This window comes from Poecilia reticulata, chromosome 21 (genome assembly GCF_904066995.2).
Source record: "Poecilia reticulata chromosome 21, P_reticulata-male-v2, whole genome shotgun sequence".
Classification (NCBI taxonomy): domain Eukaryota; kingdom Metazoa; phylum Chordata; class Actinopteri; order Cyprinodontiformes; family Poeciliidae; genus Poecilia; species Poecilia reticulata.
The window spans coordinates 9,843,755-9,862,946 of NC_088850.1; the positions used below are offsets into that span (position 1 = coordinate 9,843,755).

Here is a 19,192-nt window from a genome sequence, read left to right on the forward strand (position 1 = left end):
GTGTATCTCCCCTTTTTATGTTCCCATTATATATTTTTTACCACTCAAATTTTTTATGTTATGTTAACTTCTGTGCTTTAATGGCATTTATAATCTATTTTCTCCACCTTTTGTCCATTATGTAAACGTGCTTAATGTAGCCATAAGTGCTCATTTTCAGCACATTAATAAATGGGCAACAAAAGTAGAATGCATCAAATGACTTAGACTGAAATTACAGAAAATCCAAATTGAAACATTTAGCAAACAAACATCAACCTTTACATTTAAGTCAGATGGAAAATGTAATTACTCATTTTAGATAAAAAAAAAAAAAAAACTTTAGTTAAGGTTTTTCTTGTATCATGAAGAAGTCTCACCCTCGATTGTTGTTCTTCCATTGTGTGATTATTTTTCACAGACAGTCCAGAAATGTTCTATTCTCATTGCAATTACATAATTGCTTTTCCTGTTTTGTGTCAAAATAAACATGATTGTCTAACTCTGTGTCCTCACTGCAGGAAATCCAAAGCCTCCTGACCAACTGGAAGGGCCCGGACCTGATTGGATACGGGGAGTTGGTTCTCGAAGGAACATTTCGCCTGCAGAGAGCCAAGAATGAAAGAACCCTCTTCCTGTTTGACAAACTGCTGCTGATCACCAAGAAGCGAGAAGAAATCTATACATATAAGGCTCACATTCTGGTCAGTGTTGTAACTTGAAGTGCCCCCCAGATACTCCAAGTACCAGACATTTTCTGCTCTGTAGCAGCATTTCTAATACAGCTTTCTGCTCGTCTCCTCCAGTGCTGTAACCTTATGCTGGTGGAGGTCATTCCTAAAGAACCATTGAGTTTCAGTGTGTTTCACTACAAGAATCCCAAACTACAGCACACAGTTCAGGTACAGCAACACGGTGTCCAGATGCAAATGTTGCTTTGATTGTAATTACATGTTAGGAAACACTTTGCAGCTACTGGCAACATTGTGCAAGAGCCAGAAAGAGTGAGGATAGTTTACAGCTTTGTTATCGTTTTGTTGCACATTAAAACTCATTAAAATGAGCTGCTCAGACATGTTGAGTGTCTGATGGCTAAAAGCTGTGATATTTGTTACCTAACCGCTCTCTTTTGGGCATTCATTGGGGGGGCGTGGGGAGAAATATCTAATGTGCAGGAGTCGTATTTTAAAGGAATCGTGTTGCCCCATTTGAAGTCCATGTATGACATAATCTTACCCATGTTTTTGTGCTCTAACCTCAGGCCAAATCCCAGCAAGACAAGCGTATGTGGATCTTGCACCTTAAAAGGCTCATACTTGAAAACCATCCAGCGAAAATTCCAGCCAAGGTGAGAGGAGCTCACTGCAGACTGAGTAGGATTTGTTGGAAATGTCTCCAATATGTTCCCTTTATCCTGTCCATATATTACTTTACATTTTCTTGTGCTCTTATCTTTGCTTTCTGTTGCTTGATTTATTGCCTCTTTGTCTTGCTGATACTCTGCCTATAAAAAAATTGGGCATTTATGTCCTTTGATTACAATCACTGAGCATTACTGTTGTACAATGCTACTTATGTCTAGTAAAAACAATAACAAAGTACAATTAGAAAAGTATTTAAAGATAACAAAAAATACTGTACTGTGCATGACTGATATTGCTGTGAACTTATTTATCTAGATCTTACTCGGTGTATCCAATTATACTTAATAAAATACGGAAATTATGTTGTAGTAAGAGGCAGAAAGTTGGATATCGCACTTTATCACAGTTAATTTGCAATCCTTTACAAAAATGTCATTCCCTTGAACATTTTCACATTTATCAAATTACATCTTCAAATCTCAATGTATTTTATGTAATATAACACTACATAATTCATAACTAGGAAGCTTAAGGTAAACTTTTTTTTCATTTTTAACAAATAATTGGAAAAGTGGAATGTATAATAGTATTACAATTTTATGCAATTGACTGTACTGACTGCTTTTTAACCACTGAAGCTAAAGCAAATTAAAACTGTAATGTGGCGCCACCTAGTGTAAGAAAGCCCTTTTGTTAATCTTATAATGAAGTAACCTTTTTTCTATATTCATGTTGTAAAATTTCAGGCCAAACAAGCCATTTTGGAGATGGATGCAAAACGTAAGTCCTGCCTCCATGGAATTCATGTCAAGTTTTTGTATTGTAGTACTTATCTATATACTTGTGGACATATTTTTTTAAATATTAATTGTGATCTTTGTTGTTGTTTTTTAGACCACCCTGGGTTTCACTACAGCCCTGATGGTGAGAAGAAGGATTCCCTTCAAACCAAGGAAGGCCCCACTCCTCGTCGAGGACGGAGAAAAGGTGATAAATTAAAAGATTTAATAAAGATACTTATCCGAGAAATATTTAGGAGGTAATTCTAAATGTTAGTTAATATATCTTCCCAGAGCCCCTCTCCAAATTACTGAAGAATGCAAAGCAGAATGCTGCCAACAATGACGGTGAAAAGGTGAGACACAGTCAAACAATTAAGACCAGTTTTAATTGTTTACCCATATTTAAACATGTTGCTGCTTTTTCTCCTCCCCAGCGTACCAGTCTAGGTGCTACCCTGCTGTCCCCCGTGTCCCAGCTGGCTCTGGGCACCATTGGCCGCAGCCGCAGCTTGATCAACCAATCACAAGAGTCCCTGGACCCTGGAGATCACTACGAGCACAGCGACAGGGAGGAAGGGGACGAGTCGCATCAGCAGGATGCTGACGATGAGGATGACAGCATTCTTGTGAGTTTATGTCGGATGAAATCAGATTGAGCAGACGCTTGTGTCCCAAGAATTATTCATTATGACTATTGTGCCCCAATGTTTCTTTGTTTAGGGTCGTGGAAAGAGACTGAAAGTTCCCGGCAAAAGCAGCAGAAAGAGACTGAACCCTCAGGCGTCTGTTGACAGCATAGAGCAGTGGAAAGCTTTTAACATGAGTGCCTCAGACCTGCAGGTGGGATAATAAATCAAGGTTGAAATGTTAACTTGGCATCGGCATCCATTTGTTAGGGCGTCATTTTGTCCACAGATGAAGTTTGGCACATATACATTTATACTTCTGCTTTACTTTTTTTAACTTAGCGAGCCAGGGAATCCCTAGTAAGGGACGGAAGTCACCATCCTCCACTACTCAGGACCCCTCGTGTGACAGAGGAACCTCCAGACTCTCCAATTCCTGCTGTAGTCGTGACAGAAACGGACCATTCGGTGAGGAACATTTGGGCTGATCACCGGGCTCGCAGGGCCATGTTCCCCACCCGACAGAGAACAATGCAGCCAGACGATGAGGAGGAGGACATCTACCAAATGTTTGTTCCCACAGAACCAAGCACAGCAGATCCAGAATCTCCCTCCGAGAGACTGGAGGCTCCGTCGTCACCCAGAACAGCCCGGCCTTGCAGCTGGCACGTTGAACAGGTGCCCACAGTTCAAGTTGACCCTCCCGCTGATAACAGCAGAGTCCTGAGAAGGGCAAGCAGTGCAGGAGAGAAAGCCACAGAGGCTCGAGAGCGACCAGGGAATGACGAGACTGGTCACAGCAATTTGGAAGTGATTCACACCGAATCATCCAGCAATGACATATCTGGGTCTTCCTCAGCCGAGCAGCTGACATTGGACGATATTGAAAACGTGTATGACAACATAAGCTACGAGGACTTGAGGAGCATGGGTCTCATCAGGAGGGATGCGGATGAAATCCAGATGCAGAAAGAGTCGGCGAGAGAGCAAAGTGCTGCAAAGGTCAGAGAGTCTCTCATTGAACCAGACAGTTCATCAGAAAGCAACCGGTCCTCCACACAAGACATGAAGCCGTATGGGAGCTGTGATCTTAAGATAGTTGAAGAAAATATATATGACACCATCTGTTTCAGAGAGCCACCGTCAGTGGAGCTCAAGGGAAGCAATGAAGGAAGTAAGGAAAAAGAAGAAAGGGGCAGTTTATCATCAGAGCAAGACTTGACTCAAAGTCTTGCAGAGTTTGTTTCTGAGGACAGCCTCCATTTGAGAAAGAATGAAGAATCTGACGCATCTAATCTTGTCCTCTGCTCTGCGGAGCCAAATTATCCTGCCTCTGCATCTAAAGTCTCTCCTCAGGACTCCAAGAGAGCTGATCGGATGTCTGAGGAGGTTGATGAGCTTTGTAATGACTTAGAAAACTACATGAAGAACACCAAGAAAGCTGAACGACTTCCTGCTGCATTCCCTGTGAATTCCAATGAGTCGCCTAAGAAGATCTCGTCTGCTAAAAACAGCCCTACAAAAAGCTGCCCTGTGGTTGCTGCTCAAACTGCCAGCCCTACACGCACTAGCCAACCAGCACACCAACCCAAACCCCCACCTGTCACCTCCACACAATCATTCACCATCCCAGTCATCAACCTTCCTGATTGTCAAAATGAAAGTACCACTGAAGAAGAAATCCACCGTCCTGCCCCTGCATCCCGTCCCCTTCCTGCCACCCCGGAACCCCCTCCAGGCACAGTGAAGAGCATCCGAAACAGATTGGCGCGCCTCAGCAGCGGCAGCTTCCGCCTTGAGGATGATGATCTGGTGGAGCTGCCGCAACGGACCGCTGCTCCAAGAGAGGGCGACCTGAAGGACCTCCAAAGTTTGTTTCCAGGGGAGCTGGCAGGACTGGACTCCCCCCTAGCAAACTCATCTTTCCTGCTGGCTGAGTCTGTGGACTTTCCCCTGGAGTTCATGGACAAAACAAAGAGCCGTGTGTTCTTGATGGCGAGGCAATATAGTCAAAAGATCAAGAAAGCCAACCAGCTGCTGCGAATGAGGAGCATGGACCCAGGAGATTCCTGCAGTCGAGCCAGAGCTGAAAGGAAACAGAAAGACCTTGCCGCCATCTTGGAGGAGAAAAAACAAGGGGGTGCAGCTATAGGTAACAAGAAACATTTATCTTATCTACAAAATGGCTGCTTTTTCTGTTTAATCTGCATCGTTCTAAACATGTACACCAAGTTTTGCTAGTGCGTTCTTATTACAATTTCTCTTGTTTAGCAGATTAACAGAATTCAAAAATAATCAAGTAGTTTGTCAAAGATTATATAAACTAGAAGATTACTGTCATGGCAAAATAGGGCTTTTCCCATTTGAAAGACATTTTTAACTGTATTTAGCATCTTATGTTAGTGATTAGCATCACTAACTGTAAACAGTCTCTCTAGTTATTAAGGATATCTTTTAGATTTCCGTATATGACAAAATGTTTCATATTCAACTTAAAAAGAATAAATCAAAGCAACTTTGCCATATTTTGTTCTGTCCTCCTGAAATTTGCTCAAGATCGCAGAAATGAGCTAGCTCTTTGCTTTAGCAAGCTGAATGAAGAGCCTGTATGAATTTGGTAGAACATATTTCCTTTTAAATAGCTTGTTACAGCATTATCCATCACACTAAAGCTGAAAATTGCTAACTTTCATGATTCATCCATCAGCCACAACTTCTTTGCTAAAGCTAATTAGCATGAATGGGTAGAGTTCATGCACACAGCACCCACTGATTGAAAATAGATTGCATATTTGATTCAGAGCGGCTAAAACTGAAGGTTGATTGATATCTTGGTGCATCATTTCATCCTGCTTCAAAACATGCTGTTGGAAGGAGATTTTTATAGCTTTTATTTTTAAATTGAAACAAAAATGGGGTAGGTCACATGTGGTTAGTAAGAAGACATTCTAATGAGGTCAGTATCTGTGTCAATGGCTTCTTAACTCAGCAAGTTCTACAGAGAAATTGTATTTTTAGTAAATTTATTTCACGGAAATAAAAGTGTCAGTGTTATCAGATTTATTCTATGACTTTAGTGTTGCAAAACGTTGCATATTTCCCTATATGAACAAAATAAAGTTTTCAGTTCTAATGTTTTATGCCTTCTATGCTACCCTCTCAGGTGCAAGGATAGCGGAATACTCTCAGCTCTACGACCAGGTGATGTTTAAGGACACTCCTCTTTCTACCAGTCAGACCTCCGCCTCCTCGCATCACTTCCACCCAGGCCTTCCGTCCTCTCCGTCAATGCCGGAAACTTCTCTGGATGATGACTGGCTCCACTCCATCTACAGCAACGGCGAGCTGGTGAACTTCATGTCTTCATCCAGCGGGGGAACAGACGCTCAAATGTCCTCCAGCTCTCAGCACAGACTCACCCACACCACATCCGTCCCTTCTCTCAAGACCACCCCGCCCAGTACGTCACAGAGGTGGAGCTCGTGCATTTCCGCGCCGAGTGAAGAAGAGCATGTGTACAGTTCCATAAAGAGAAATCCTTCCTTTAATGCTCCCAACACAAAGTCTTCCCTGTCAGGTCAATCTCAGTCAGCTGGTTCTCTGACAAACCCCCAGCAAGACAACCACCGGCAGTCTGGGCTCAGTTATAATGGACCCGATGTGGATCCGTCCACAGACAGACCTCGTGGACCCAGTCTGAAGCGTGCCGGTCGGCAGAGCAGCCTCCCAGACCAGACCACCCTGAGGCAGTCGGACCTCACCTTACACGATGGCCAGCAGGTGGTGGTCCTGAACCGCGCTTCTGCTCTGAGTGGCATCCTCAACGCCACTCAGAACTACTTGGCCAACTTTAAGGACAATGAGGAAGATGATGACGACTACGTTGAAATCCGCTCAGAGGATGACAGTGAAGCCGAGCGCGACAAGTTGAACCAGGGAACCACAAGATCAACTCCGAATCGGAGCGCTGTCCAGTCCCGGAGTTTGCCGTGCACTCCGGTCCACTCCTGCCACCCGCTGAGGCCGCTGGAGCGTGAGCACTTGGAGAAGTACCTGTGGAGCGAGCCGCAGCAGAACCAACCCAAGATCGTAAAGTCTCTGAGGGAGAAGTTCCAGTGTTTGAGCTCCAGTAGCTTCGCATAAGGCTACATGGAAACTAAAAACCAAAAACAACACACACACCACATATAGTTTGAAAGGGGACAGTGCTGCTTTGTGTCAAATATGCCACACCTTTCACTGACAAGAAAAATAAATATTAAGACAAAAATAATACATCTATCAAAGCAATCCTTGGATTGCAGCTTTATTTTTAGCGAACTGTTACAGATATATTAAAACAGTATAGGTCACAAGTAAAGGTCAAAACAGTACATCATTAGCTTTTACATGAACTTCCTTCCGAAAATTTGAAGAGGTGGAATTCATTGTGACGAATTATGATTTTAAAACTTTTAAACTGCTTTACATCTGAGCCTTGTAGAAACATTTGCAATCTATTGTGTTGTACACATGCAGTAGTTCAGGATATCTGTTAATTTTGCTCTTAAGGACGACTGTACCTCTCGTCATCTTTACATCTTTACTAGAGCTGAAAGCGCAGTTACCGCTCGTCTTCTTAATTGTGCTATTATATAATATCGAACAGTTGTGAACAAACTGCTTTTACAATACGAGATTTGTGCAACTCAAGATGTGCTGCTCAGGCTAGCTAGTCACTTTTAGGATCTTTTAACAAGCAGGAAATAAAGACAAATATTTGGGGGTATTATAACATCCAGTAGGTTAAGTGTACTTATACTTGGAAATTTAGTCTATTTTTAAAATAGTGAGTCAGTCTTCCTCTGACTTTGGTCACCAATAGGGAGTCATGCTTAAAGAAAAAGGATATATTCTCTAATAAATAATGAGTATATATTTCTTTTAAAATTGAGTGCATCTCTGAGAAATGGTTCTTACATGCAGTAGATTATGTAAGTAGATGCCGTTTTATTTTCCTTAAATCTGCTCATTTTAGTTTTGGTTTGAGTACGGACCACAAGGGTAAACAGGTGAATTGGTTTTAAAGACTTACAGTACTGTATTTGGTGTCTTTTGTTTCTTCTTTATTCAAATGCAAATGTATTTAAACTGTTTACTTTATGGGACACTATCGCACTACTGATTTCACTTCCTCACTCGCAAAGAAAGTCACGTTACAATAAGACACTTTAAAGTTCACAGTTGTTTTGTTAAGAATTTTATCCCCACAGTTGTTTGATTTCAGATAAAATGATGAGAAACACGATATATGACTTATTTGTTGAAATGCGTTCCTGCTGCCTCACCAGTACCGCGAGCCACAAACTGTAAATTAGATTTAAAGATATTTATTTTAAAAACCAGCTGTGCTTTCATTTAGGGACTCAAAATCTGAAACAAACTGTGAATATTTTTTGGAAAATTGTAGATTTTAATGCACTATTGAATCACAAATGACTTAAAATAAAGAAGCACATGGAGAAAAGGCTAAATAAAAACATCAAATCCAAAGTAGGGAAATGAAGTATGTTTTTGTTTGTACATTGCTTTGTTTTTGTTTTGTTTTTTTGGTGGTAATTTTTTTGCACTTTTTTTATTTTACATCTTATTTGTAAACACTTTGTAAAGATGTACATTTTAGGAGTTATTCTTGTATGCCATAGATATGCTTTATAATGCTTTGACGTTTAAGTTAAGTTTACTGTATTTTTGTAACTGGCTAGTAATCATTGCTCAACAGGACAATGTATCTGAGGTAATAAATTCAGATTATTCTCCTCTTTGTGTCTTTTTGTGATAAGTGAAATAAAAAGTGAGACCCATCATTTAAAAACAAAGCCGAATCTGGAAACCTGGACACTGCAACATGACGATGACCCCAAAACATAAAGGGTAAATCCAGCCATAAAGAATGAGTCCAGGAATTGCTGGTTTAATGCCCAGATATTAATCGCACTGAGATTAGGTCTCATCTGAAGGCCGCAAGATGAATCTCACTAAAGTTGTTTCAGCCATTGCAAGCTAGTGATGCCTCGTTTACATTCAATTAAATCATTTTGTTTTCTAGAGATAAGAGTAAACATCAATCTGAAGATCTTGAACTGAATATTTGTCATACTATTTACACATCCTTTGCAGCTGGACCCAAACAAATCACTTGACAAATAACAAATTTTATTTTTGATAAAATATAAACGACTGGAAATAATGGTTCCTCGTCAATGTTTTCATACCACTTAAGACTTTTATTTATTTTTTTCAAATTTCAAACCACAAACTAATAAATTTCATTGGGATTTAATCTGTCAGACCAGCACATTAATGCATCATCATGAAACTGAGGGTCGATCCAGACATCACCAATAACAACCCTTGGGTTGACATGGTGATTGGCTTGCAACAGCATCTCCTCCATATTCATGCATCGGACTGCTCTCTGCAGCAGTGTGTGGCCTAAACGTATAAGAGACATCCCAATTAAAAATGTTGAACCACCAATGTAAAAATAACCCAAATAAAGAAATAAAAAGCAATATTCACCCCCACCGAGGGACAAGGGTGCAAGAAAATGGATGGATGGAAATTTTAACATGTTAATTTTTCTAAGAACTGATCAAGTGATCAAAATTGCAAGGTATACATTTGCAATTTATACCTTGCAAATTTTTTGTAAGGTATAAATTGCAAAGGAAATTGCAACAGAGGGCGCTAAAAACCCAATAGTAAGTGGTAATCTCAAATAGAGCAACCTGGGAAATGGAGTTTACAAAGATAGTCACGCTAAGCCGTTCTTTTCTTATTTGATAAACTAACTGATCGAACGTAAAATGTCAACAAATATTAAAGGCTTGGATCCACTCCTCAACTAAAAACCATCGCATTGAGGGAGTTGAGAGTATTTATACTAATTTTCTTCTCGAACCTTCTGGTCGGTAATAGTTTACCCATAGAGCATTGCGACGCTTCCTTTCTTTTCTGTGGTGCGGTGGTCCAATATGTCGCTGTTAGATGGTCCGTTAAACGTGCTCGGCCAGAGAACTACTGGCGAGTCTGTTCGCACTCAGAATGGTAGGTTGTTGTTCATATTAATTCTGTGCTGCGGTTAAACCTTGTGAATGTTTTACAAGCCGAGAGAGTTTGAACTCAGTTTTTAATGCATAACACACGTGCCGCTAAGGCTAATGCTAACTAACTTTAATGCTAGCCTAAATCCGTTGTTGCGTTCTATTTCACTTAACTATCAATATCTTTTACTTTGAATAATTGCAGCATTTTATCGTAACACAACCAGTTTTAACTGCAGGTGTGTAATCCCATTTTAGTACCTTCCACTCACTGTCTAATGAATGGAGGGCTATGCTAATGGGGAAGAGAAACACTGTCATGGTCTGAAGGTGTGGCTAGCTGATTGTGCGCCCCACTAAATAAGCTGACAGAACAGTTGAATCAGAAAGTTACTTTTCAGTCAGTTATGTAAAAATGTGTCTTTAAGAAACTCCGATGGTAGCAGAATGGTTTTGTGCTTTTTACAGTCATGGCTGCAGCATCCATCGCCAACATCGTCAAGAGCTCCCTCGGACCGGTGGGCCTCGACAAGATGTTGGTGGACGACATAGGGGTCTGTATAATTTTTTAAACGAACGTATCCACGCAGAAATGATTCCAGTATGCATGGGTTGCTTATCAGTCCCGACTTTGTCATCCTAACAGGACGTCACCATCACCAACGATGGAGCTACCATCCTGAAGCTGCTGGAGGTGGAGCATCCTGCCGCCAAGGTCCTCTGTGAACTGGCTGACCTGCAGGACAAGGAGGTTGGAGATGGGACCACTTCTGTGGTACGTGCTAGCTGTCAGTATTTATTTATTTTTAATGTGCATGTTATCGTCAGGTAATTTCCTGATTTGTAAACTATATTATACAAATAAACATCATACTCTATTAACCAGACTGGGTTTGTCTGGAATGTTTCTTTTGGGTTTGTGCAAAGAATTTGCTTTACAAGATTAAAAGAACCTCAGCCAAACTCCGTGAACTCATTAATGAGCATGTTCATCAGAAATCTGTTTATTTCTGCATTAATTTGTGCCTTGTACACTCTTGACCATTTTGTAGGTTGGTTCTTAATGAAATTCTGAGGTTCACAAAACAATTTTCAGTAACTTTACTTCACTTTTATTAAACATCTGGGTGTAAAACAGAAGTCAAAACCTCTTCAACATTTTTCTTCTCATTTCTGCGATGCAGGTGATTCTTGCTGCAGAGCTGCTTAAAAGCGCAGACGAACTGGTGAAGCAAAAGATTCACCCCACGTCTGTCATCAGCGGATATCGCTTGGCGTGCAAGTAAGACGAGGATATTAAATATGAGACTGCAATGAAAGCAGATCAAGATCATCTTTACAACTGCTTATTTTTGATCTTCCAGAGAAGCGGTGCGCTACATAAATGAGAATCTGACTATCGGGACAGATGATCTGGGAAGAGAGTGTCTAATCAATGCAGCAAAGACCTCCATGTCTTCCAAAATCATTGGAGTGTATCCTAAATATTTGTCTGATTTAACAAGATGTTGTGATGGTTTTTAAGTGTCGTGTGAAGGTGGAAAGCAATTCAGTTTCATCTATGTGCCTTGACTGTGGGTCCTTAGTGATGCGGACTTCTTTGCTAACATGGTGGTGGACGCTGCCATGGCCGTGAAGTTTGTTGACGGAAAAGGAGTGGCCAAATACCCCATCAACTCTGTGAACGTGTTGAAAGCTCACGGCCGCAGCCAGAAAGAAAGTTTCCTGGTGAATGGATATGCTCTGAACTGCACAGTTGGTTCACAAGGTACGTATTCTACTGGATTAGTTTGGGTGCTATTTACCAAGAACTCCCTTTTTTTTTTTTTTTTTGCTGCTATGTCTTTTAGTGATGTACGCAGTGATGTGCATGGGATACAGTAAACTGGTTTTGAAAAGAACAAAGTCACAGTGGGATGAAAGCTGTGATGCTTCTTGTAGCCAGATAGTAAACCAGAAACTGTTATTGAGACATGAGACTATTCTTCCTTCTTCCTTTTTTTTATTTTTATTTTTTGAGTATTTCTGCCATTGAATGCTTGTTTTGTATACCCACAGAAATGGTGAAGCGCATTGTAAATGCTAAGGTAGCCTGTCTGGACTTCAGCCTGCAGAAGACCAAAATGAAGATGGGGGTCCAGGTCGTCATCAACGACCCAGAGAAACTGGACCAGATCAGACAGCGGTACGTTTATGGATCGTGTCTGTCTTCCTTCTCTCATCTTTAGGAATAATCCCATTTTAATTTGCTGTGGTACTAGTCCAATAGTGCATACAGTGATACGCGTGGGAGAAAACATGAGCAGCCACAAGTCAAGGCAGCAGCTTCTCTCTAAGCTGCAGGGCCACTAATTTGAGCTGGACACATTTTGGATGTGTTGATACAGTTGACTAGTACAGCACTGCTTTCCTGGTTTTGCTCTGCCTTAAATTCCTTCCAGAAATATTTCAAATATATATATAATAAATAAATGAATAAAATGATTTGTTTGTGTGGTTTTAGGGAATCTGACATCACCAAAGAGAGGATCCAGAAAATTCTGGCTGCTGGAGCAAATGTTGTACTGACCACTGGTGGCATTGATGATATGTGTCTGAAGTACTTTGTGGACAGCGGAGCCATGGCAGTGAGACGGGTTCTCAAGAGGGACCTTAAACGCATCGCCAAGGCAACAGGAGGTACGAGCAAAGCACGTTGTCTTGTGTAATGGCTCTGCATGTCTTAAAATATTTAAATGAAAAATGTTTGCATTTAATTTGATGTTTTTGTGCATTTTTAGCCACTGTCTGCCCCTCCCTGTCCAATCTGGAAGGAGAAGAGACATTTGAAGCCACTATGCTCGGTCAGGCTGAGGAGGTTGTGCAGGAAAGAGTCTGTGACGACGAGCTCATTCTCATCAAGAAGTAAGAACATTAACAGTCGGGCATAGCTCCTAGGTTTGGTGTAAAACAGTATTAAATAGTTAAAATTTTAAATAAGTTTCTCCATCTGAGGTTGTTTTTAGTATTTGTGGTGCATTCATTGATAACTTGATACTAGAGGTGCACCAGTAAATCGGCCCTGACTTCCTTAATTTTGGGAGATCAGTGATCAGCCAGTACTTACACATACTCTCTACCTTGCCAAAGGTCTAAAGACCATCTCAAAATCCTCTTTTGCTCTGCTGTGAGAGAGGTTTAACTGGCAGACTGGTGCACCAGGTCATGTCTGCACATTTGAAGTTAACAATAGTCACCACACTGTTGCCAACTCGGTGAGATTCATGCTATATTTAAAATTTCAGACAAAAAAAAAATCTGCATCGGTCAAAATTGGAATCTGTAGGTCGGGCTTTTTAAAGATCGGCCACAAAAAAGTGCAATCAGTGCACCTCTAACTGATATCTAAAATCTTTAGTGTAGAGTTGTGCTGTCATGCTACAAAGGTTTCAGTCTGAACCTGTCCCAAGAATGAATTAAATTCAGGAACTTGTCTGCTTGACAGAGAAGATACTTGATGCAGTTTTCAGCTGAAGGCAGATTTTCCGTTTAGTAATTTCACTGTTTTTCATTCCTTCAGTACAAAAGCCCGAACATCAGCCTCCATCATTCTGCGTGGAGCCAATGACTTCATGTGCGACGAGATGGAGCGTTCACTGCATGATGCTCTCTGCGTGGTCAAGAGGGTCCTAGAGTCTAAGTCTGTTGTACCAGGAGGAGGCGCTGTTGAGGCAGCTCTGTCCATTTACCTGGAGAACTATGCTACCAGCATGGTGGGTTTATAAAACCCCAAGCCTTCACCAGTAGGGCTTCCTTTAAACTGAATAAACAAACTTTTAAACATCTGTTGTTTTCTGTCCTCAGGGTTCCAGAGAGCAGCTGGCTATTGCTGAGTTTGCAAGGTCTCTTCTCGTAATACCGAAGACTCTGGCTGTGAACGCAGCGCAGGACTCCACCGACCTGGTGGCCAAACTCAGGGCTTTCCACAATGAGGCGCAGGTCAACCCTGAGCGCAAGAATCTCAAATGGTGAGTTTATAGAGTTGTTGCAGAACTGAATTCATTGAAAGCAGAGTCCTTACACAATTTGGAAAAGTATTTTAATTCAAGATTTTGTGCCACTATTTAATTGCCTGGAAGTTGTGTTATCATCACTCCATTTGTCTGTCTTCCATAAACTTGAAGTAAAGTTTTATATGTATACTTAAAAATGTCAAAATCCTCTGAATTCTGGAAAGTTAAGTCTGGAAATTGGATCTAAAAATATGTGGGGTCTCTGTGACTGTAAGAATGCTCATGAGTTGAGCCACGCATTAATGTAACAAAGAACTTGGATGCAAAATTTGAGAGGGTATCATATTTCAGATGTCATGGTTGCAAATTCTTCATGTCACTAACATGTTTAGCCTGTTAAACAGAGTTCCTCTGCAATTCTATGATGCTGGTGCATTTTCTTAGGTGTTAAGATGCTTAAACTCACAAAAATGGTGGGGACATAATTTAAAAATGTCAAAATGTGGGTTAATTATTACCAGTTTCACTGCAGTGTCCACAATTATAATGTTCTAGTATTACTCAGGTTTGCTAATAAAGAGAATCAAAGCTGTAGAAGGTTTCTGTAAAATAGCACCTTTTCTATTTTGAGGCTTCATGTTAAACTTTTTGTTGTGTAGGATTGGGCTGGACTTGGTGAATGGCAAACCCAGAGACAACCGCCAGGCCGGAGTGTATGAGCCCACCATGGTCAAGACAAAAAGCCTCAAGTTTGCCACAGAGGCCGCCATCACCATCCTGCGTATCGACGACCTCATCAAACTGTTCCCAGAGCCCAAAGAGGGTGGAAAGTCCTACAGAGATGCTGTAGAATCTGGATCTCTGGATGGTTGAAATATTTCCTCGTCTCCGTTGGTTCAACATCTGTATTTATAAATTACTGAGCTCTTCATGGCTGTTGCTCTAGTGTATGCCATGCATTTAGCCTCTTTACATTTCTCCCACTCCCATCATCTTTGGAATTTATGCTTCCAAAGGAACTGTTAGTGACTGTTTTGGTTTTGGACACAAATAAAGCTTCAGTGGCTGTAAATGACTCTTTATTCATTATTATCAGCACGTACCTATCTGCATTACAGTAAATTGTTAAGTTTACAGGAAGCACTATATTAAAGAAGGCAGCTAATTATTGGCACTGACATGTTTTATCTGCACAACTTTGAGGAAAGATGTTCATCCTACAAGCAGATATTGGAATGTTGAGAAATGCAAACCTTTCTAATAAAGGCTTAAATCATTGCAGCAAAATTAAAAACATCCTTACAAGACATTGTTTGTTTAGAAGCTGTACTCCAAGTAACAAATTGAGCTTCACAGTTTGGAATTTGTTTCTGTAGCCTAATGAAGCCGACTAGTCTTAACCGCTGTAATCTGCACAGGTTTAAGAACCCTTTACTTTCCAGTTCAGACTAAATATTTTAAGATCACCAAGTCAAACACCAAAAGCTGCGAAATTCAAATTCACAGTGATGATGGCTTTTTATAGGAGACGGGGTAAGACCACCACATTACAGCATGCTTTACATCACCCAACAATGTAAACAGATTTTATAATCCCTTAATTAGCCAAAAATAAATCAAGTGCAATCTAAGCTTTAAAAGGTTTGTATCTCAAACCCTCTCCACACACATGGCGACGCCCATCCCTCCTCCGATGCAGAGGGATGCCACGCCTTTTCTTCCTCCAGTTCTGTTCAGAGCATGCAGTAGCGTCACCAGGACTCTGCAGCCTGACATGCCGATGGGATGGCCCAGAGAAATGGCCCCGCCGCTCACATTCACCTGAACAACAAAACGAGAGCTTTCAGTGGTACGTCAGCCAACTGCCTGCCCACCACTGGTTTACAAACTAGACTAGAGCCCAGATACTGATGCCGGTCTTTACTGTTACCTTGTCTTCGTTCAGGCCGAGCTCCTTAATCACAGCAAGAGACTGTGCAGCGAATGCTTCGTTGACCTCAAATAAATCAACTTGATCCAGCTTCCAGCCTGCTTTCTCCACCTAAACAGGAGTAACTCAAAATTAGAAAAAGAGTTGAACAACAAAATAAAAGTTTTTCGATTTAAGACATTTAATGTTCTGTTGATATCTCACCGCTTTCCTGATGGCCGGTATTGGCCCGGTTCCCATGACAGAAGGGTCTAGGCCTACCTGAGCCCATGAAACAATTTTGGCCATGGGTTTTACGCCCCGTCTCGAAGCCTCTGATTGGCTCATTAAAACAGTAGCTGCTGCTCCATCATTTATGCCTGCAGATGTAGTATTAAATCAGCTTTATGACTGTACAAAGTCCCATTTTATGTTTGCTTATTGTTCACGAGTAACTCTGGAACCTGAGGCGTTTCCAGCTGTGACGGTGCCACTGCTGTCCTTAACAAAACACGGTTTGAGTTTGGACATGGTCGCAACGTTGCTTCCGTGTCGAGGAAACTCGTCCATCTTCACCTCGACAGGACCTGACGGACAGAGTAGCAGTTGAAGACAGAATGGCAAAGTGGTCACTGTGCAACTGAAAAAGTCTGGTACCTTTTCTGGACGGCACCGTGATGGGGACAATCTCCTGATCAAAATGTCCTGCCGTCTGTGCCGCCTCGGTTTTGTTTTGAGAATTGACAGCAAAAAGGTCCTGCTGCTCCCGACTGATTCCCCACTGCTTCGCAACGTTCTCGGCTGTCAAAGGTTGGCGATCAGCGTTAAATAACTTATCGACAGAGTACACGAGGCTGACTGAGTTGCTAAGCGTCTGCATATGGACTGAGACCTGTGATTCCCATGTGATAGCTGTGGAAGGCGTCGGTCAGGCCGTCCGCAACCATGGAGTCTTGCAGGGAGGCGTCGCCCATCTTCACTCCTGCTCTCATTTGCAGAGTGTGAGGAGCCTGATTATAGACAAAAGAAGCGATTGATTTTATTGCACAACTTTGTGTTGCTCTGTCCTTTAAAACTTCAATATACATACATTTGAAAACTTTAAGGAATATGAACACTTTGGAGGGCGCTATATATTCACATCCTTCTACAATGATTTCCTCATTACCAACCCTGCTCATGCTCTCCATGCCTCCTGCTACTACCACAATGGACTCTCCAGCCTGGATGGACTGAGCTCCCAGACACACAGCTTTAAGCCCAGAGCCACACACCATCTGGCAGCTCCAGGCAGGGACAGGGTACGGGATGCCAGCGGCAACGCTGGCCTGACGTGCTGGGTTCTGCCCTTGACCTGAAAGAGAGTTTTAGAAGGTTTTTTTTTTATTTTTTATTATTATGTAGGAAACAATACTGCAAGATTTGTTAAATAGTGTGAAAACTCTAAAAGGTTTGCCAAACATTTACCTGCAGTGAGAACATGTCCAATGATAACCTCAGAGACCTCTTCTGGTTTCACCTCAGCCCGCTTCAGAACATCCTTTATCACAGGCGAGCAAAGGTCACGCAGAGTCAGCGAGGACAGAGCGCCGCTCAAGCAGCCTTTATAAAATTGACAAGTTATTAAAGTGTTGTAAATAATAAGTGGGGTGTCTAAATCTATTTTCGGTTTTGCGTGGTGAACCAATCTTTTCAACCATATTTCGTGTTAAACTCTTTCTTAGGAGGTAAAATGTTTAGATCTTCACTGAAATGGCCTGTACAAAAACGATGTTCATCACACTCTAAAAAAATGTGACCTTTTAAAATTGTTCATTTGGAGTTCTAAATAGATATTTTTATTTATATCCACACTCTGAAGCCCAAAGTAGTATAAAATCTCAGAAAAGTTATTGATTATATACCTTGATATCTGATGTACAGCACTTTTAAAAAATGTATCCTGAAACTTTTAAATAAACACGTTATACAGTTTGATATTATATGTCTACATCTATAATGTCTCAGACATTAAAGCAATGTATATTTTTCTTTGAAGCAAAGTTCTGCTAAAGGGTTGTGGGACCTTAAGTAGCATCTCTTGTTGGGTTCTGCATGTAGAACAAAAATCAGACAACCTGGTTTCAATTTATTATAATATTTCAATTTATTTATTTATTTTATTTTTATTTTTTGCAAAGAAGTTAAAAATGATGTATTAGTAGCCTGAATGTATAGGAAACTGCATGCTACTTTATGTGGTTTATCTTTTAACAGAAACGATCAGTTCAAAAATAATGAACCTTTTGTCCCTACAAATGTCAATGTTTCTGTTTTGAGTTGTTTTCCTTCAAATTTTGATTCGCTTTTATCTAACAGCAAGCGGCTAGGAATACTTTAATGGGAAAAAGTTAATTAAATCAGATCAGAGAAGAAGTAGATGTCGTCTCACGTCATGTATTTGGTAGCCAATACTAGCAGGCTCGTGTTCCATGGGACTACAGCTGCCGGCCAATCAGCAGCTAAAGAATACTCCAGATATAGAAGCCAACCAATCAAAACTCACCAGGAACCTTGCGAGTTTAAGTGCAGGACAGAACCTCTTTGCTTAATTACAAACATAAATAAGACATAACATATAGCACTTAGTATAAACATATGCATAAAATAAAAATAAAACTCTACACAAATGAGTCTCTTGTGCTCAACACAACAATAATAGTTTAAGAATGTAACAAATTAATAGTTACAATGTATGAAAGTCCAGTTTTAACAAATGACTGTAGAACATTAAGGAGGCCTGGCTTTACCTATTGGAGTCCGGGCGGCCGAAACGATAACAACAGGTTCGGCGTTCATCCTGAAAGGTGCCGGTTTGAAGCTGCAGTCTTCTTTCTATTTCTGCCTGTCCACTGACACGGCTCTGTTGACACTGCATGAACGTTTAAATAGGAGGAGTACAAATGAAACCCATGGAGAACACAGCGCCACTGTGTGCTTGGGAGGATGAGCACAAAAGGTCTGCATAAGGAAGAATTAATATGGAGATCCAACATTTCCACAATTTTCCAATAAATAATTAATAGTAGTATCATCGACTGATCAAATACGAGATAGACAACTTGTTAAAAAACAAAATAAGTTGTCAATGTAAATATCTATTATAAAAATCTATTTATATTTGTATGCATTTCACTAATTATTCTAGGTTACATTTTACAACAGGAGTAGTTTATTTGAGAGCTTTAAACAGAATTGGTGGGCGTGGCTTCAACCACTCTTGTTAATAGGATTGGTCTAAAGCTGTGCTTGTCTGCAGAGGTAAATCAATTGTTATGATGTAATAGCCAGTGACAGTATATTTTATGGTGCCCCACAGCACAAGAACTGAAATAATGAAACACAATGTGTCCTTCACATAATCATGAATTTAAACTGAAATACATAAACATTTAGTAAATCTGCTACCAATTTTT

At 40.8% G+C, this 19,192-nt stretch overlaps 3 protein-coding genes and 1 non-coding gene across 6 annotated transcripts in view; 3 read left to right on the top strand and 1 right to left on the bottom strand.

The window, feature by feature from the left end:
• The window catches only part of LOC103457475 (pleckstrin homology domain-containing family G member 1), a 64,921-nt gene extending 56,372 nt beyond the window's left edge, over positions 1–8,549 (top strand). For all 3 annotated transcript variants that reach the window (XM_081602139.1, XM_008397624.3, XM_017302328.2), the window contains exons 8-17: positions 501–683; positions 786–881; positions 1,241–1,327; positions 2,090–2,123; positions 2,238–2,330; positions 2,417–2,478; positions 2,560–2,751; positions 2,846–2,965; positions 3,094–4,903; positions 5,915–8,549. In XM_081602139.1, the coding sequence (XP_081458265.1) occupies positions 501–683; positions 786–881; positions 1,241–1,327; positions 2,090–2,123; positions 2,238–2,330; positions 2,417–2,478; positions 2,560–2,751; positions 2,846–2,965; positions 3,094–4,903; positions 5,915–6,894 (3,657 nt within the window). In that variant the 3' untranslated portion in view covers positions 6,895–8,549. The remainder of the gene's footprint in view (positions 1–500; positions 684–785; positions 882–1,240; positions 1,328–2,089; positions 2,124–2,237; positions 2,331–2,416; positions 2,479–2,559; positions 2,752–2,845; positions 2,966–3,093; positions 4,904–5,914) is intronic.
• A 1,118-nt stretch (positions 8,550–9,667) lies between these two features.
• On the top strand, positions 9,668–14,900 carry tcp1 (t-complex 1). The gene is made up of 12 exons (XM_008397627.3): positions 9,668–9,840; positions 10,305–10,390; positions 10,483–10,611; positions 11,021–11,118; positions 11,201–11,311; positions 11,423–11,604; positions 11,895–12,021; positions 12,340–12,515; positions 12,617–12,740; positions 13,396–13,588; positions 13,680–13,843; positions 14,488–14,900. The coding sequence occupies exons 1-12, from the start codon at positions 9,768–9,770 to the stop codon at positions 14,699–14,701; spliced, it is 1,677 nt and encodes a 558-aa protein (XP_008395849.1). The 5' UTR covers positions 9,668–9,767; the 3' UTR covers positions 14,702–14,900.
• On the top strand, positions 10,082–10,219 carry LOC145549861 (small nucleolar RNA SNORA29). Its single transcript, XR_014085713.1, has one exon. It is a non-coding gene; the product is annotated as a small nucleolar RNA SNORA29 (small nucleolar RNA).
• acat2 (acetyl-CoA acetyltransferase 2) lies at positions 14,891–18,677 on the bottom strand. The gene is made up of 9 exons (XM_008397625.3): positions 18,527–18,677; positions 17,205–17,339; positions 16,910–17,091; positions 16,630–16,747; positions 16,395–16,538; positions 16,202–16,324; positions 15,963–16,117; positions 15,759–15,869; positions 14,891–15,649 (listed from the first exon to the last, which is right to left on the bottom strand). Exons 1-9 carry the CDS (start codon positions 18,573–18,575, stop codon positions 15,479–15,481), a joined length of 1,188 nt encoding a protein of 395 aa, XP_008395847.1. The 5' UTR covers positions 18,576–18,677; the 3' UTR covers positions 14,891–15,478.
• Between the last annotated feature and the right edge of the window lie 515 nt (positions 18,678–19,192).